General features: G+C 37.2%; 1 protein-coding gene and 1 pseudogene across 8 annotated transcripts in view; one reads left to right on the plus strand and one right to left on the minus strand.

Annotated features, from left to right (window-relative positions):
* CAMK2D (calcium/calmodulin dependent protein kinase II delta) overlaps positions 1 to 15,607 on the plus strand; it is a 317,423-nt gene that overhangs the window by 239,108 nt on the left and 62,708 nt on the right. For all 8 annotated transcript variants that reach the window (XM_042935660.1, XM_042935653.1, XM_042935655.1 and 5 more), the window contains 2 exons: positions 2,027 to 2,129; positions 9,666 to 9,749. In XM_042935660.1, coding sequence (XP_042791594.1) covers positions 2,027 to 2,129; positions 9,666 to 9,749 — 187 coding nt within the window. The remainder of the gene's footprint in view (positions 1 to 2,026; positions 2,130 to 9,665; positions 9,750 to 15,607) is intronic.
* On the minus strand, positions 9,985 to 12,520 carry LOC122217938 (annotated as a pseudogene).

The raw sequence follows: 15,607 nt of genomic DNA on the forward strand, positions 1-15,607 counted from the left end.
ACTTACTGATGGCGCTGGCATTTTCTCAACAACTTCAGTATTATTTGATCTAAAAGACCCCAAATGACTGAGATTTCTAAAGTGATTGGAACTCTCCTTGAATGAGTGTGGTTGACAAATTAGGACAGATGTGTATTAGCAGAGATCTCTGACATCTCAATGCTTTTGAACGTGAAGGTTACAAAGAACTAAACTATTGCTTAGAGTTTGATGTGGTTTTTCCAAGTCATTTATTCCATAAATTAATAGCTGGAAATCACATTGTGATTAAATTAGAAAATGTGTGAATGTAGTGGGCCATAAATTTTATTAATGAAAACAAAATGTCAAATATTAATAATATAACATTGTTAGGTACTGTACTACATTAATAGACAACAGAGTTCCAACTAATTTTGAGTGTTAGGTTTTTACTAAAAGTTATTTCAGCCTGGAGATCTTTCATATCCTTGAGACATCTTTATCCCAGTGTCCACATTAAATTACCATGTGTTTAGTGTTGAGGTGATTAAAAAAACAAACAAAAAAACCCTATCAGCCCTAAGAAATTACAAAGTTTTCCTTACAGTTACCTATTGTCATAATAGTGATGAATCTGATGGCAGTGAACAGCAGTAGCCCGAAGAAGCTGGTACTTGATTAAAACTTACTTGCCTACACTCTTATTTCTTGTAGACTTAACCTAATTTTTTCCAAGTTCTGGTTATGAGTCTTTGCTAATTTGCATGGCTGGCTTAATCAATAAATATTGGTTTAGGCTGTGTTTATACAAGGTCAAAACAACCAACAGAATTGCTTAATTCAGTAAGAAAAAAGTAGCCATTTCATGAAAAAAAAATTATATTAGTTTGCTAACACATAAACAGAACCAATTTGAATGACCTGAATATGTAGATTTCCAGACAATTGTTTTGGCACTTGTAGACTCCATTGTTTCCCAACTTTTTTCAGTCCGAGGCACACATCTAAATTTACTGGGTTTTAGCCCAAGGTAAGAACATGTTGAACTACACTCCCAAATGTGTACTTGGGGATGGTGGACTTCACTGTATGTCTTAATCAGCCTCCTTTTCCTGACCGTCTTCTGCCTTTAGTTCCTAAAATCCACAAAGGCGGTCTGGGGAAATTCAGGATTTTGCCCTGATGCCTGTTTTCAAAGTTCCAGTGTGTCTCGATGCCCTGGTTGGGAAACAGGGATAAATAGACACAGCCTTATTCCAAGACTGAGTTATCAGTCCTTGAACAACGATAAATACCCAAGAAAATGAAAATATGTATTTCTTATAGTATTCCAACATGTGAGAACACATATATAAAGAATGATTTGAATCACACTTTGTAGACATATAAATTATGTTTTAAAAAACTGGCTTATGAAGAAAAAAAGCTAACTATAACATTTGGCAAATAGTAGTACACTCTTCCTGCCTTTAAGAATAAACAGATTCTTAAAGACAGCAATTTAATACGTAATTCAGAATAAGACTCCAAAATTTGTTCAGAAATTGTTTGGAAACATTGAGGAATCAAAATCACTACATTTGGGTCCAAACTCTTGAAGTCAACTAGGATTTAATTTGCACAGTTTCATTTGCCAAATGTCTGTAGATTGGTCCAACTCTTGTTATCATTTTGCCAAGTTTCCTTCTGCTGAAAATGTCTGTGCTCTATTAGGCTTCTAAGTCAATGTCCATGGCCAAGTCTGGACCTCAGCAGCCCTTGGAAGCATGTGAGCAGGTCAAGACAGGTGCTTCCATTCATTTGATCTCTCCCCAAGTGTATTCTCTCTTCTGCCCAGTATCTCTCTAGTACATTTTTGCATCTGTCTGAAGCCTGCACACATGATAATTTTTAATCATTTTTCTAACCATATTTTCCCTGAGATTTAGGAATGACAGTCTCCTGGAGAGAGGACAGTGCATGACTTTTTTTTTTTCCTATTCTTACAAAATATGTTGTTAGTTTTGAATAGTCACTTAAAATAGGTTCTCACTTCAGTCTCTTTTTTTTTTCTTTCTAAATAAAGCCTGAGAATTTGCTTTTAGCTAGCAAATCCAAGGGAGCAGCTGTGAAACTGGCAGACTTTGGCTTAGCCATAGAAGTTCAAGGAGACCAGCAGGCGTGGTTTGGTGAGTAGGGCCTCTCTCTACTTCATGCTGCTCATTCTCTTCTGGCTCATTGTAGCCCACTTCCCAGCCAAAATAAGACAGAAATGTTGCCTCTAACAACAACCTGACTAAATTTGAAGACATTAGATCTTTATAAGCACTTAATTTTACTGACATTAAAGGGTATATGATCTAGAAGTAATTTAAGGGAAAATATTAATATGAGAACAGTAACACATTGACTTTTTCTTAAGGGATGAGTGAGAAAATGAATCCTGTACCAAGAATTAATGGGGAGGGTTGCAGTGTTCAAAAAGGACTTATTTTTCATTTGAGAAGAAATTGATTGTTCACACAGAACCTTACTTGATGCCAAAAACTGCTGTATAAATAGGTACTCAGGAAATATGGACTATTTCACATATTTTTTGATTAAGAAATTAAGGTTCTAAAAATATTATAATATGTGTATGTGTGTGTTTACCTTAATTATCTTCTGTTCTTTAAACTTCCAGTTTCCTCTCTAAAATTTTGATAATTTTGAAATTTCTATATGATGAAATTTCTGTTTGTTTACAGTTAAGAAAGAAATTAACTGTGAGTTTAAATTAGAGCATAGAAAACCAGGCTTGTGGATTGTTTTAATATTTATCCTGTCAGGTTATTTTATTCACTTTTTTTTATGCCTCCGTTTTTGCCGCTTCTCAGTACTGACCCAGTTTTTCATGTAATGTCCCAAAATATAACCTCTCCCCAAGCCTCAATCTTACTTTTCTGACTTTCAATGTATTGAGGTTAGGTTATTTTTTAAATGATTTTTTTCACTTCTCATTGCTTGTTCGCTGAACAACAACAGAGCACTCAAAAAAATGCTTATTCCTTTTGTTTTACATGCAGACCCTCTCTGTGTTTTCCTAAAGATAAGGTGTGCACAGAGCTTCCAGGATTCATTCTGTCTCTAATCTGTCCCAGCTAGTAACTGGGAATAGATGACATGGCAGCCTTCTCCCATCTCCTCTGCCAGCAGCTTAATTTAGGACCTCATTTTCTGCTTCCTGTCCTGTTTCAGTAGTACCTGACTGTTACCCTTGTCCGTGAGTCCTCCTAAGCTTAATACCGTCATTTGCATGAAGTCTCTCCTCACCCACCAGATAAATTTAGTATCTCCAAATTTGGCATTTGGTTTGTCATATTTTGACATGTGAATAAGCTTGTTCCTGTTAATTGCAAACTCAGAGAAAGTAAGACCTAGAATAAGTACTGTAAATTGGAGATACAGTCACATCTTTGTATCCTGGGTAAGAACATGGTTGACACAGATAAAGAATATATAGTAATTTGGAGTTGGGGTCCAACAGGAAGTAGCAGGGTAATCGCAGAGATGGACTGAGTAATTAATGGGGATGCTTGAATTAAGCATGAGGCTCTGCCCCCTCAAGATGCTGACACTTTCATATCAATAACTATTTACCATGCAGTGTGGGAGCATCTTAAAAGAAGCATGCATGAAGTGCTGTGGAGCACAAGAGAGGAAGTCTGAAATTCTGCCTGTGGGGAAAGTTTCAGTGATTGGTGTGCTTTTCTGCCTCCCTAATGGGTGAATGAGTATTTGTTCACTAACATAAAGGCCATGCAGAGGGATCAGCACATACAAAATCTCAGAGGCATGAAACTATTGTTTCTATTTAAGGAATAACAAGAAATTTGGTATAGTAAAGTATAAAGTATACTGGGATGAGTGGTAGTTAATGAGGTGGGAAAGGATTTTATGTGCTTTTGAAGGATTTGGCTTTTATCCTAGAAGTTTCAAGGATCTGGTGAAAAATTTTAAGTAGGGAAGGACATAATTGGGTTTATGTTACGTAATGATGTTGTGGGTAACGATGTGGAGGGTGGCTTAAGGATACTTAGCCTCAAGGCAAGGGACCAGTTAGGCTAATGCAGGAGGTCAAACTATCCCTGATGACAGCTTGAACTAATGAGTACGCAGAAACAAGTTCCAGATACCATGCAAAACAGACAGGGTCTCTGAACTCTAAGGAAATCTGTTTAGAGGAAATCAGAACCCTAGAGGTTGGACTTTAGCCCCATCTAGAGAAAACCAGGAACCTGTTTCACAAGACTCCAGGTATGAAGCAGGATACCAAAATAGGGACTTAGATTTAGGCTAAGGGATGTAATTGTCAGAACTGGGTACAAGGTGATGATTAGATATCAGGAACAAGACAAGCCCTATTATCAGAGCTGAGGCTGCAAATTAACAACAGTAATTTGGCTTGGTGCTTGCAAGAATGATATTATTGAGCTCCTTAAATCTCCCCTGTTTTTGAGCTCTATGTTTTATCTCTTGTGCTCTGAGCTGAGGACAGAATTGAGTGTAGTGCAAAAAACTCCGCTTTTTGAACTAGAATACCCAAGCTTATATCCTGTGGTTCTTAATAGCTGTATGATATTGGGCAAGTCACTTTAACTCTGTGAGGTCCATTGTCCTCTTTGTAAGCAGTTATAATAAACACTTCCTTGCAAGGAACATACCTGTGCTACAAAAGATGTTGAATAAGTTTTCAAAACCATCTTGGCAGGGAACACAATGTCACAGTTCTTTGCCTACTTAGTGAAAGTTGTTGAGCAAATCCATGAGTGGAAAAACCAAATACCAAGTTAGTGAAAGCAATAGCATCCAAATAAAAGTACACAAATTTCAAATTGTGATCTGGTTTATTTCTAAAAGTGATCTGGTTCCAGAGAAAGAATGACAGATTGGGAATAAAATCCCCATTTCTTCTTCTGCATGATTCTATGACAGTTAAGTTCTTGCTAGGGTATCTATTAGAGTAATGACTTTTAAGAGGTGCATTTTAAGTCCTAAGAAAATTCAGCATTTCAACAAGTGTAAGAAAAAAACATAGTTTATAAGCTTAAGGGAAAACACAAGTTTTTTTTTTTCTTTTTTTCTTTAGCATATATTCTGTTTATTCTACTCAAGTTCAAGTGAATCCTCATTGTAACCTACCTGAGAAGGAGGCATGTGGTGTATATAATATATCTTGTGGGTGTTCTACCAGATATATCATAAATTTTAAAGTAAAAGCATGTTTTAGTATGAACGACTTGATTCGATATTTATTCAGTATTACCTACCAGCATAGTCTCGTGTATTTGATTAATTTTATCTTTTAAAATGTATTATCAATGTTAGGCAGGGAGTCTTTTTATTTTAATAAAATAAATTATTTTAATTTTAAGAAAAGAGCAGAACTCTTTATTTTGTGCAATGCCAGGAGTTCAGGCTTTTGCACAATTTTATTTTAAGAGTTCTTCTATAAATAAAAACGAGACAAGGCTTATAGAAGCTCTTTATTGCGTTTTTTCAATACTCCTTTTCAAGCCTAAATGTTTTTCTCATGATAATTTCTTCTGTCTTCTTAGCCCCGATTTATTTGAGCACTAGCCAAAATGCTAGAAGTAACACCTTGTGTCACTACATTTGTTAAGATGGCTAGAAAATTTACCAAAGCAAAATATCCAAATACAGCCCATTTTCTCCTGTGGGATTGGAAGTGCTATTTACAATATATCTCTAGTTCTTTGTTGCTGTTAGGGCAAAAAAGTATAACTACCACCATCTTGCTTCATGTAAGAATTGTTTTACTTGGTTGCTGTTATGTCTCTTTTTCTAAATATTAAGGTGTTTTTTTTTAATGCAATGGATACATTTCCAACAGTAAGTAATTCTGTATTTGTTTTGGTATATTCTGATATCCTATTGGTTTTTCAGAGTGAGAAAAACATACTATCTCTAAAGAAGACAAGCTCTCATTAATTTACTTGCTAATAATATACATCATGAAAAACAAGATTCTTATGAGTTTAATCTCCTGCTAAAGAAGGTTTTATCCATTTTACCCTCAGTATTTTGGTATTCATGAGAACACATTGCACAGTACACGGTTCCTTAATGTTTGTACATTTAGATTATACAGTAAAACCTTGGTTTGTGAGCATAATTTGTTCCAGAAACATGCTTGTAATCCAAAGCACTTGTATATCAAAGTGAATTTCCCAATAAGAAATAATGGAAACTCAGATGATTTGTTCCACAACCCAAAAATATTCATATAAAAATGATTACAATACTGGAATATAATACAAAATGTAATGAAAAATAAACAACCTGCACCTATCTTTGAAAACCCTTGTGACTGGTGTGAAGGAAACAAAAGAGAGGAGGGTTATTGTTTAGGACCCACTTTCACTATCACTAACAGAATAACTACTACCTATTAGCTTAATGGAATCTTTTTCTGCATGGGGGCCATTGTATATGCTAACACGGATGTTGAGTACAGTACAGTATTAATCAACTCTTGTCATACACCATATTTAATGTAACTGGCAATAAAGCAGCAGAGGAAAGGGTCTATATCTGCAGGCAGCCTGATCTAGAATGAAGCAAAGCATTCCTAAGCTTCCTCTTGTCTGGAAAAGCAAGGGACTGTCCACAGGTGCTTTGAAGTGACAAATAATACACTACCACCAGTTACGGGCACCTTCCAACATTCTGAAGAATCACTGATATCTGCCAAACACAACAGCCTGAGACCAAGCATCGGAGCGACGATCACCCAGAGTCCTGCAATGAGAGAGAGAGAGAGAGAGAGAGAGAGAGAGAGAACCATTGGCTCAGTTGTGATCATGTGACATTCGGCATCACATCTTGTATTGCAAGACATCGCTCATTTATCAAGTTAAAATTTATTAGAAATGTTTGCTCATCTTGCAGAACACTTGCAAAACAAGTTACTCGCAATCCAAGGTTTTACTGTACTTAAGTATTGTTAGGAGTAAGGACCCCACTGACTGCTCAAATGATAACTATATCAAATAAGAATGAATGTGATGGTGTTTTCTTAGCATTTCAGTCTCCGGAAAAGGTTTGTAATAATTTACATTTAAAATTATCTTTTCATTTCTAAATCACATGGTGACTTATCTTTTATACCTAGATGAAATATTATTAACATTTCCTCCTCTAGGAAAGGTATTCTACTAAGATATTTAAGACACACATTAAATTTTACTGATGCTAGATAGGAGGTTATAGATTGTATATAAAAGAATACTCAAAATTTAGAGTAAGGAAGGACCACTGAGAATTATAGTTACCCAAAGAGATCACTAGGGTGGAAATAACTCATAGCCCACCCTTTGTTAGAGAAAAGGTAGAGATAGAAATTGAGGCTTTAAGGAACAGAAAAAGTAACATCAAGGGCAAGAATGAGAAGTCTGTTTTCAAGAGACCTTAAAGAGATTAATCAGATCAAATGCTGCGGAGTAGAAAGAAATCATGTTGGGTAAATAAAGGGGAACTGAGTGATAAAGAATCTTAAGTGTAGGCTAGGACCTTAGTCTTTAACCTGGACTTTGGCATCAGTTTCTCATTGGGTTCCTTTGTCTGTGTCTCAATTTGGGAGGAGTTGGAATGAGAGAGAGCAGGTGTGGCATACCAGAAGTTCTTTAGAACTCTTGTGCCCAGCCCTACCTTGGAATTAGCTGACTGACATCACTCCTTAAGGTAATCCTCAAACTTCAGTTAATGGAACTGCCATTATTCAGGAATTCTTCTACCTCACAACTGTCAAGCAAATGCTTCTTTGAAGTAAAGTTTGAAGAAGAGGTAGATCTGTTGTGGTCCATGTAAAGCTTAAACTACAATACAGGGCTCTTTTTTTTGGAGTCCCTTCACACTGTCCATTCCATCTTCCTCCACTACAAAGAAAAGGAAAAGTAATACAAGGGGAAGGGGATTAAAATCCCCAGCCCTTTGCCTCACTTTCTAAAGTAATTTATTTCAGAAATAACCATGCCATTTATACACACACACACACACACACACACACACACACACACGTATACACACACACACACATATTTGTTTTTATATCTTTTTATACATTGTTTGTACTTAATAGCTTTGAAGATGGGAAGAAAAAGCTCCGTTCCACAGAATTTTGCATCCCAGTAAATGTATAATGAGCTTCTTCAGTGATTTGTGGTTAGAGGAATTCCTGATTACATATCCTTTTAAAGAAATGTTTTGTTTTTATGTGTGCCTTTAAATAAAACTACCAAATCAGAATAGTTATTTTTAGTCTTTTTGAAAGTAAATATTTTTATTTGAAACCTATTATTTTCAGAAATAAGGAAAATGTTACTCTAGGTTCTAGCTATAAATTGATTGTTATTTAAGCGTACCTTATTGGAGTTTACATTGATTTATACAATAATGAAACTTTATTCTGCCATCTAGTTTCTCTTACCACATCTCTCTCAAAATTCTAGTTGATACTTGCTCAATAGTAATTCATTCAAATGTTCCTGAATCTTCTCTTTAAATTCAGTTATGAGTACACACTGACTATTTATTAGTACACTGTGATCTCTTTGATGTATTTCGGGCTTATTTCTTTTAGTGAATTCTTCAACTTCTCTCAACCCCATCCTCACCTCATAGACTACCTCAATTTCCAAAAATATTTACTTGGCATCTATGTTTTGTGTCCTTCTGTTTTATAGGTGAATGCTTCTCATAATAAAATTACGTAGATATCATGATAACTATCATCTTTTGTCAGGTTCTAACCCTATCTTCAAATTTCTCCTCATTTCTTTTCAGGTATAGAGGAGGAAAGACTTTGTCTTTTCCCTCTTAGGTCTGTGGCGGGGGCCTGTGAGTTGAACTGACAAAAGACTGATGAACAGGAGAAAAGCAAACAATTTGTTTTAATGTTAATATTGTAATGCCTTTCTAGAGAAGAAATGAAGACCTAGAGAAAGGCTAGACCCAAGGAATTATATCCCATTTTAACAAAAAGTGATAAATTGTGGAGATTTGACAAGACAAAGAAAAAAGGGTTTGGGCTAGGGGCATTAAACTGTGGGGGGAATAATGAGGAAATACCTAGAGAAACTAATGGAAGAGCAAGGCTATTTTACTAAGGTTGGTTTGTGTAGATCCATCTTGGCACCAATTCCCATGCCAAGAATGTTCTCTTCCTGGCACAGGGAGGGCACCTTTTCCACAAGAAATGTATGCCCTACTTTTGGGTAGAAAGGAGGAGATTAAAGAGCCTGTCATACATCTGCTAATTCTCAGTTGCCTTCAGCTAAAAATAATCAGTATGCCACCGTGGCATATTTTAGGGTGGTGTGTTCTTATCTTTCACAGGTTTTGTTTCAGTTCTGACATAAGTACGTGAGAATAAGAACTGCTAACCGAGTAGACTTAAGTACACGCGCTGACTGTATAGCACAATAAAGTAGCCTTCATGTCTGGAAATAAATGTACTTTTTCCAATAAGCTACCAAGCAGATTAGTGTTGATACTACTATAGAGAGAAACCAGTCTGCGTTATTTTCATCTTCTGAGAGCCTTATTTTATTTTGACAAACATATTAGAAGGTTAAAACATCCTCCAAATGTTTTATTCCTTAGTTTCCTATATCATATTGGTTTTGTTAAGTCAACTCTGACTCCTTAACACCCATTTTCCCTAGGTTTTGCTGGCACACCCGGATATCTTTCTCCAGAAGTTTTACGTAAAGATCCTTATGGAAAACCAGTGGATATGTGGGCATGCGGTAAGGAATCATCTATCTATCTATCTATCTATCTATCTATCTATCTTCCTTCCTTCCTTCCTTCCTTCCTTCCTTCCTTCCTCCCTTCCCCTTCCCCTTCCCCTTCCCCTTCCCCTTCCCCTTCCCCTTCCCCTTCCCTTCCTTTCCTTTCCCTTCCTTTCATTTTCTTTCTTTCTTTCTTTCTTTCTTTCTTTCTTTCTTTCTTTCTTTCTTTCTTTCTTTTTTTCTTTCATGGATCTGTTATTTAATTAGGTTCTTTGTAAGAAATTTAGAACACCAATTTGTGAGGATAAACTCCATTTGTGAGAGCGAACACAGAGCAGAGGTAGACCTGAAGCTGAGGACCGGCTTTGATTTTTGGCAGAATTTGCGAGTCCACAGCTTTCTGATCAACCTTGCACTGCTCTGTAATCTCATATTTTTCTTTCTCCATGTTGAAGATCTCACCTTCCTGGCATCTGGGTTTACGCAGCTTCTTCTTAAAGTAAACATCAGTGAGGTGTTTGGGGATTTTCACACTGCTGATACCAATTTTGGTGGAGGTGGCAATGACAAATTTCTGGTGTGTTCTATACAGAGGAGCTCAATTAAGAGACAGAGGTCCAGTCACAAGTAGCAAGCCACTGCTCAGTTGCTTCAGGAAAACCACTCTCTTGCCTCTGTGGCACCCAGTGAGGATGATCAAAATGGCCCTAGGAGTGATGCTAGCTCTAAGTTTCCTCACATGCTGACTGAAAGGATTTTTGCCATGGCTCAACAGCTTCTGAGGCACATCTTCAGTAGGATAATACCTAGGCATTTTGTGAAGTTTAACCACTCGGGTACCACCATTCTTATCACCACCAACTGGTTTTGTGACAGTAGCAAGAACCTTCTCCTTCTTTTTCTTTTCAGTTCTGGATTTTGCTGCTGAATACTTCGCTTGTACATGGCCTTTCTCGAATACATAGCCGATTGGGAATATCTGCCAATTCCTCTGACTAGGACAGGGTTTCGGCTGCAGTGGGGCTTCTTCTTCTTTGGAGTTTTAGCCTTGAGGTTACCCTTCTTAATCTTGCCACCAGCATCAGCCTTCTTGGCTTCAGGTTTCTTCTCCGTAGTATCCGGCTTCTCCGCTTTTTCGCCCACCATCTTGCAAGATGGGAAAGAGCAGGAATCATATTTCTATGCAAATTTTATAGTATACCAGTATTATAATTAATGATAGGATCCTTTAAATTGGAAGTTGATGCTCTCTAATGATCAACTTAGGGTAGTAGTTCTCAAACTTCAGCCTACCACAGGTCACGTGGAGGGCTGGTTAAAGCACAGACTGCTGCTTCTGAATCAGTCGGTCTTGGGTAGGAGCATGTGTGTTTTTAGCAAGTGCCCAGGCGATGTTAGTGTTTCCAGGTCCAGAAGCACCTTGAGACCAGGGACACAGCATCACCTGGAGTGGCTTTTATGCTGCTGTCCTTCCACCTCATCCAAGCAGCCCTTTCAACAAATGCCACATCTGCACCACATGGTTGGCAGGGACTAAAAGGGAAAAAGTGAATCTTGGAAAAGAAAACAATTAGTCTGTTCTGTGGACTGAACTCTGCTTTAGGCCTTTATCAACCAACTCTAATCAAATAAGTATCCTGTGCAGGCTCAAAGCCATATAATATGGAGGATTCCCACCACAATTTTTAAACGGAATTTCTGTGTGTTACTGTACACTGCGAATAGGTGAAAGACTAAAATAAAAAGGATACTATAGAATACTTTGAAATATTTTTCAACTGGGGTCATTGATACAAACTAGTTTTCTAGGTTCCTGACACTGTGTCATTGCTACCAGTCTCAATCGTGTGGCTTTAGTGTGCCGCAGATTTTGTTGCCTTCGGTGTTTGTAAGCCTGGAAGGATTTGTTTAAAAAAATGATTATGAAAATAACTTTTTAGATTTGGTTTTATGGAAAAAAATAATAAATTCATCACCATTACTTTGTAGTGCTAGGTTAGCCCACACTATATATCTTGTCAGCTTGATCTCATTAGCAATAGCAACTTGGTGTTTGATCTGAAACTGGATGCCTCTTGGACCTTTAGACTTACCTCCATGCCCAGGAAAGCAGTTATGGGAGGAGCACTATATCTCCAGTCACAACGCCTGCGTTAAGGTCTTTACTTTGCACTTACTCACCCTATCTCTAGTATCTCTGAGTTGGTTTCTGTATCTATCAAACAGGAAATATTACCCTTGTAGAATTGCATGGGGGTCAAATAAAGACATTTTATAGTTTGTAAAGAAATTTAAAATGCAAGCAGCTATTACTCTAAAAGGTTGGATTGTCACTTAATTAAAGGGTGAGGTCTTAGGTGTCTACTCTGTCCCCAAGCTCTGTCTTCCTTCTGCCTACCTGAGAGTATCTTCGAAGTATGAACTCGATGTCTTTGGGTTAGAGCATTGTCACAGAACATCCTTGTTCAAATCTAAATGCTAATGACAGATAACTCACATATTTCCCTTGCAACATAACACCTTTCATCACAGATCTGTCATTGCTGATGAATTTAAAAAGCAGCAAAGAGTGTCCTGAGAGGCAGGCAGATCTAGATGGGTTTTATGGAGGAGAAAATTGATGGGAGTGTAGCCGGAGTTCTGCACTCAGACCCTGAACACTAGTGGGCTAGTGTAGTGGAGACTGATCAGTAGCTGGGGCAAGGCACTCAAGAGTCTTTTTGCTGCCTTCATGAGAAGGTCACCTCTAGCCTCCCTTCACCTCCCTTTTTCTCCATCCCTTCTTGTTTTCCTCTTTCTCCTCCTCCCTCCCACCCACCCCACAGGTGGGAGGCAGTATGTGCACTGGTTGAGAGCACCCACTCACTCAGCTCTTTGATGCGCTTGCTGTAGAACCTGGCACAAATTTTATTGTCTCGGTATCTCAGCTTCCTTGTATAAAACAGAAAGTAAGAAAGTGTTTCTTTTTAAATGAAGTTTCAAGATAACTGATAAGTAGATATGTGAGAGAGAGACTTATGCATTTTATTAGATGACTCAGCATTATTGTTTTGATCAGCAGTTGAAAATTATAAGTTCATCTGGTTACCTGAATACCGAATACCCTCTCTCCCTTTGCTTTCTTTCTTCTCCTTTAAATTATTCTTTTGCAGGCCTTTGATTCTGCCAAAGATGCTATTGTAGACCAGTTTCATAGCTCCTGAATCCTATTCATTCAGACAATTTAAATAAATCATTTATTTAGTTCTTGCATTAAAAACATTTTTTTGACAATGTATCAATTTTATTTGTGTTTAAGAATGTCAGGTTATTTAAAAGAACCCCCCCCCCCAAAAAAAAACCTGGTATTTTGTATTAGGAATTCTTTTCCTGGCTGGGGAGCAGAATCAGTGATGAAACTTATGTGTCTATGTGTGTGTGTATATGTATGTATATGTATATATATGTATCCAGCCCCTACATAGGCCCTCTGCTTTAGTGGCTCTGAGTGGCAGCTACATATTTTAATAACTATGACATATCATCGGGGTTTAGACTCACTGTCTTAGACTTACTAAATACACTATGCTCAATTTTAATATTGCTTTGGTAAAGTTGAGTATATCTGGCTTTTGAATTTTTTGTTTGAATGCATTGTTTATATAGCTAATCTTTTAAAATAATAGTATATCTTGTAATAATAGGATTTCACATCTGGTAAATGCAAGGTAACTCATAGAGTAGAAGCTCTAACTCTCTTGGCTGGACAAGGGGAAAAAGATGGGTGAAGAGTAGCTTCCCTTCTTACTGTGTGAGCTATGTAACATTCTTAAAAAGTTAAGTAGGGGCATCTGGGTGGCTCAGTTGGTTAAGCATCTGGCTCTTGATCTCAGCTCAGGTCATGATCTCATGATTCGTTGGATCAATCCTTGTGTCAGGCTCTGCACTGGCAGCATAGAGACTGCTTGGGAGTCTCTCTCTCAAAATAAATAAATAAACTTTTTTTTTTAAGTGCATGTAAATAGCAGACAGTGTATGTATGCCTGCAGATGTATATGCACACACACACAGATCTCATAATGACTATAGAAACTTAGAGCCATAGGGCATCTCACAGATTTCAACCTGAGTTTTGCCATGGGCAGAACCACCTTTCACTTTGCTCGGTTTTATCCTTACCTTTGCTTTCTTCACACAGTTTTCTACAAACAAATAGTTAAATCCCTTTGTGACAAGCAATGCTCTATTTAGAGCATATATTTCCTAACAGTTCCTATTTTGCATAGAGATAGTGATATATTTTTAAATTGTGTGCCTTAAAATGCATTTGGGATCACATAGGTAACTATGGAAATGTCTTAGATATTCTAATATCACAATAATGCCCCACCTCCTTCCACAAACATCATAATGCCTTTTGTTACATTTCTGGATCACTGCAGTGGGTTTGGAACACTGCCTTAACTATTTTATTCTATTTTCACTTCACTAAGGTAACATGAAAGTGACATTAAATTCTCTCAGGTTTGTAAGACGGTCTACCCTTTCTCATCCTCAAGGTAATAAGCACCAAGGGAATGCACACATATTCAGTTGCTTTTAGATTATGACCTATCTTGAGAGAAACTCTTTTTTAGCCATCCATCAGCACTAGCACTTGCCTATTGAATAACTACTTCTTTTCAAGGCTAGACATTGTAGAGTGGGGTAGGAAATGACACTACCCAGATAATAAAAGAAATGCAGAATAAGACATTTAGCAGAATAGCAGCTAACCTTCTGTGAATTAAGCTATGAGCATGCACTACAGCAGATTGTCTTTTTAGCAGTTGACATAGAGCAGAGTGAAGCACAGTATTGGTATAATAGATAAAGAAGTCTATACATCATTTTTATTAGAAATATGCAATTATCCATACATAGGACATTTCAAATACCACCATTACCTTGCTTTTGAGACCTCACACAGAATGTAATCTGACCTGCACTCAGTCTTTCAAAGCAACTAGTCTTTTATTGAAAAGCAAATAATGGACATTAGTGAAACAAGAACACTCCCCTGAGTTCTACCTTAACAACAGTAAATTGATTTTGATGGCTTTCTTGCATATATAGCTGTTTCCATAATTCCCCAAAGGAATGAACAGATGTTGTTTATAGATGTCACTGAATCACTGGATTTTAACAGAACTTGCTTCTACATTTTGGCTCAAATGTAAGCCCATATAAACCTAGCCAACACACACATGCGCGCGTGCGCGCGCGCACACACACACACACACACACACACACACACACACACTTGTCTTACTACGTCTCTGTCTGAATTAGATATCACTCAGAACAGTTATAAGTGATAATAAATTAGTGACTATCACAGAATATACCATGACTTTTGATGAGCCTTTGGAATATTATGGAATATATTAAGAAGCATGGTCACTAAGTTCAGCATTTGTGTGATTACTGGGCCTCAGAGCATATATTTGCTAAGGGTTCCCATTTCCTTAGAGATTGTGTTGCTGTTTTTTTTTTTTTCTTTTATTTCACTGGAATAAATCAGCATCAAGCACTTTTTAAGAAAGTATTTACAATTTTGAAATCTCAAGCAGTTTGTTGGTATGATTACCTTACACTGGTCAACTTTGTTGTTTATGATTACCAGTTCTGTGATTACCTTACACTTGGCCATCACAGATATGCCTCACAATTACAAGGCTCTGTTGCCTTCATCCTTTATGACCTATATCCTCATTAGTCTTCTATCCATGGAGCTTTACTCCTAATTATAGCCCCTACCAATATTGTCTTACTGTGAAGTTACCTATTCTCTTAGATTTCTCAAGACACAGTGTTATGGTGTCCCTAACCTGATGTTTTAGAAACATGGACCC

The sequence above is a fragment of the Panthera leo genome, chromosome B1 (assembly GCF_018350215.1).
Source record: "Panthera leo isolate Ple1 chromosome B1, P.leo_Ple1_pat1.1, whole genome shotgun sequence".
Lineage (NCBI taxonomy): Eukaryota > Metazoa > Chordata > Mammalia > Carnivora > Felidae > Panthera > Panthera leo.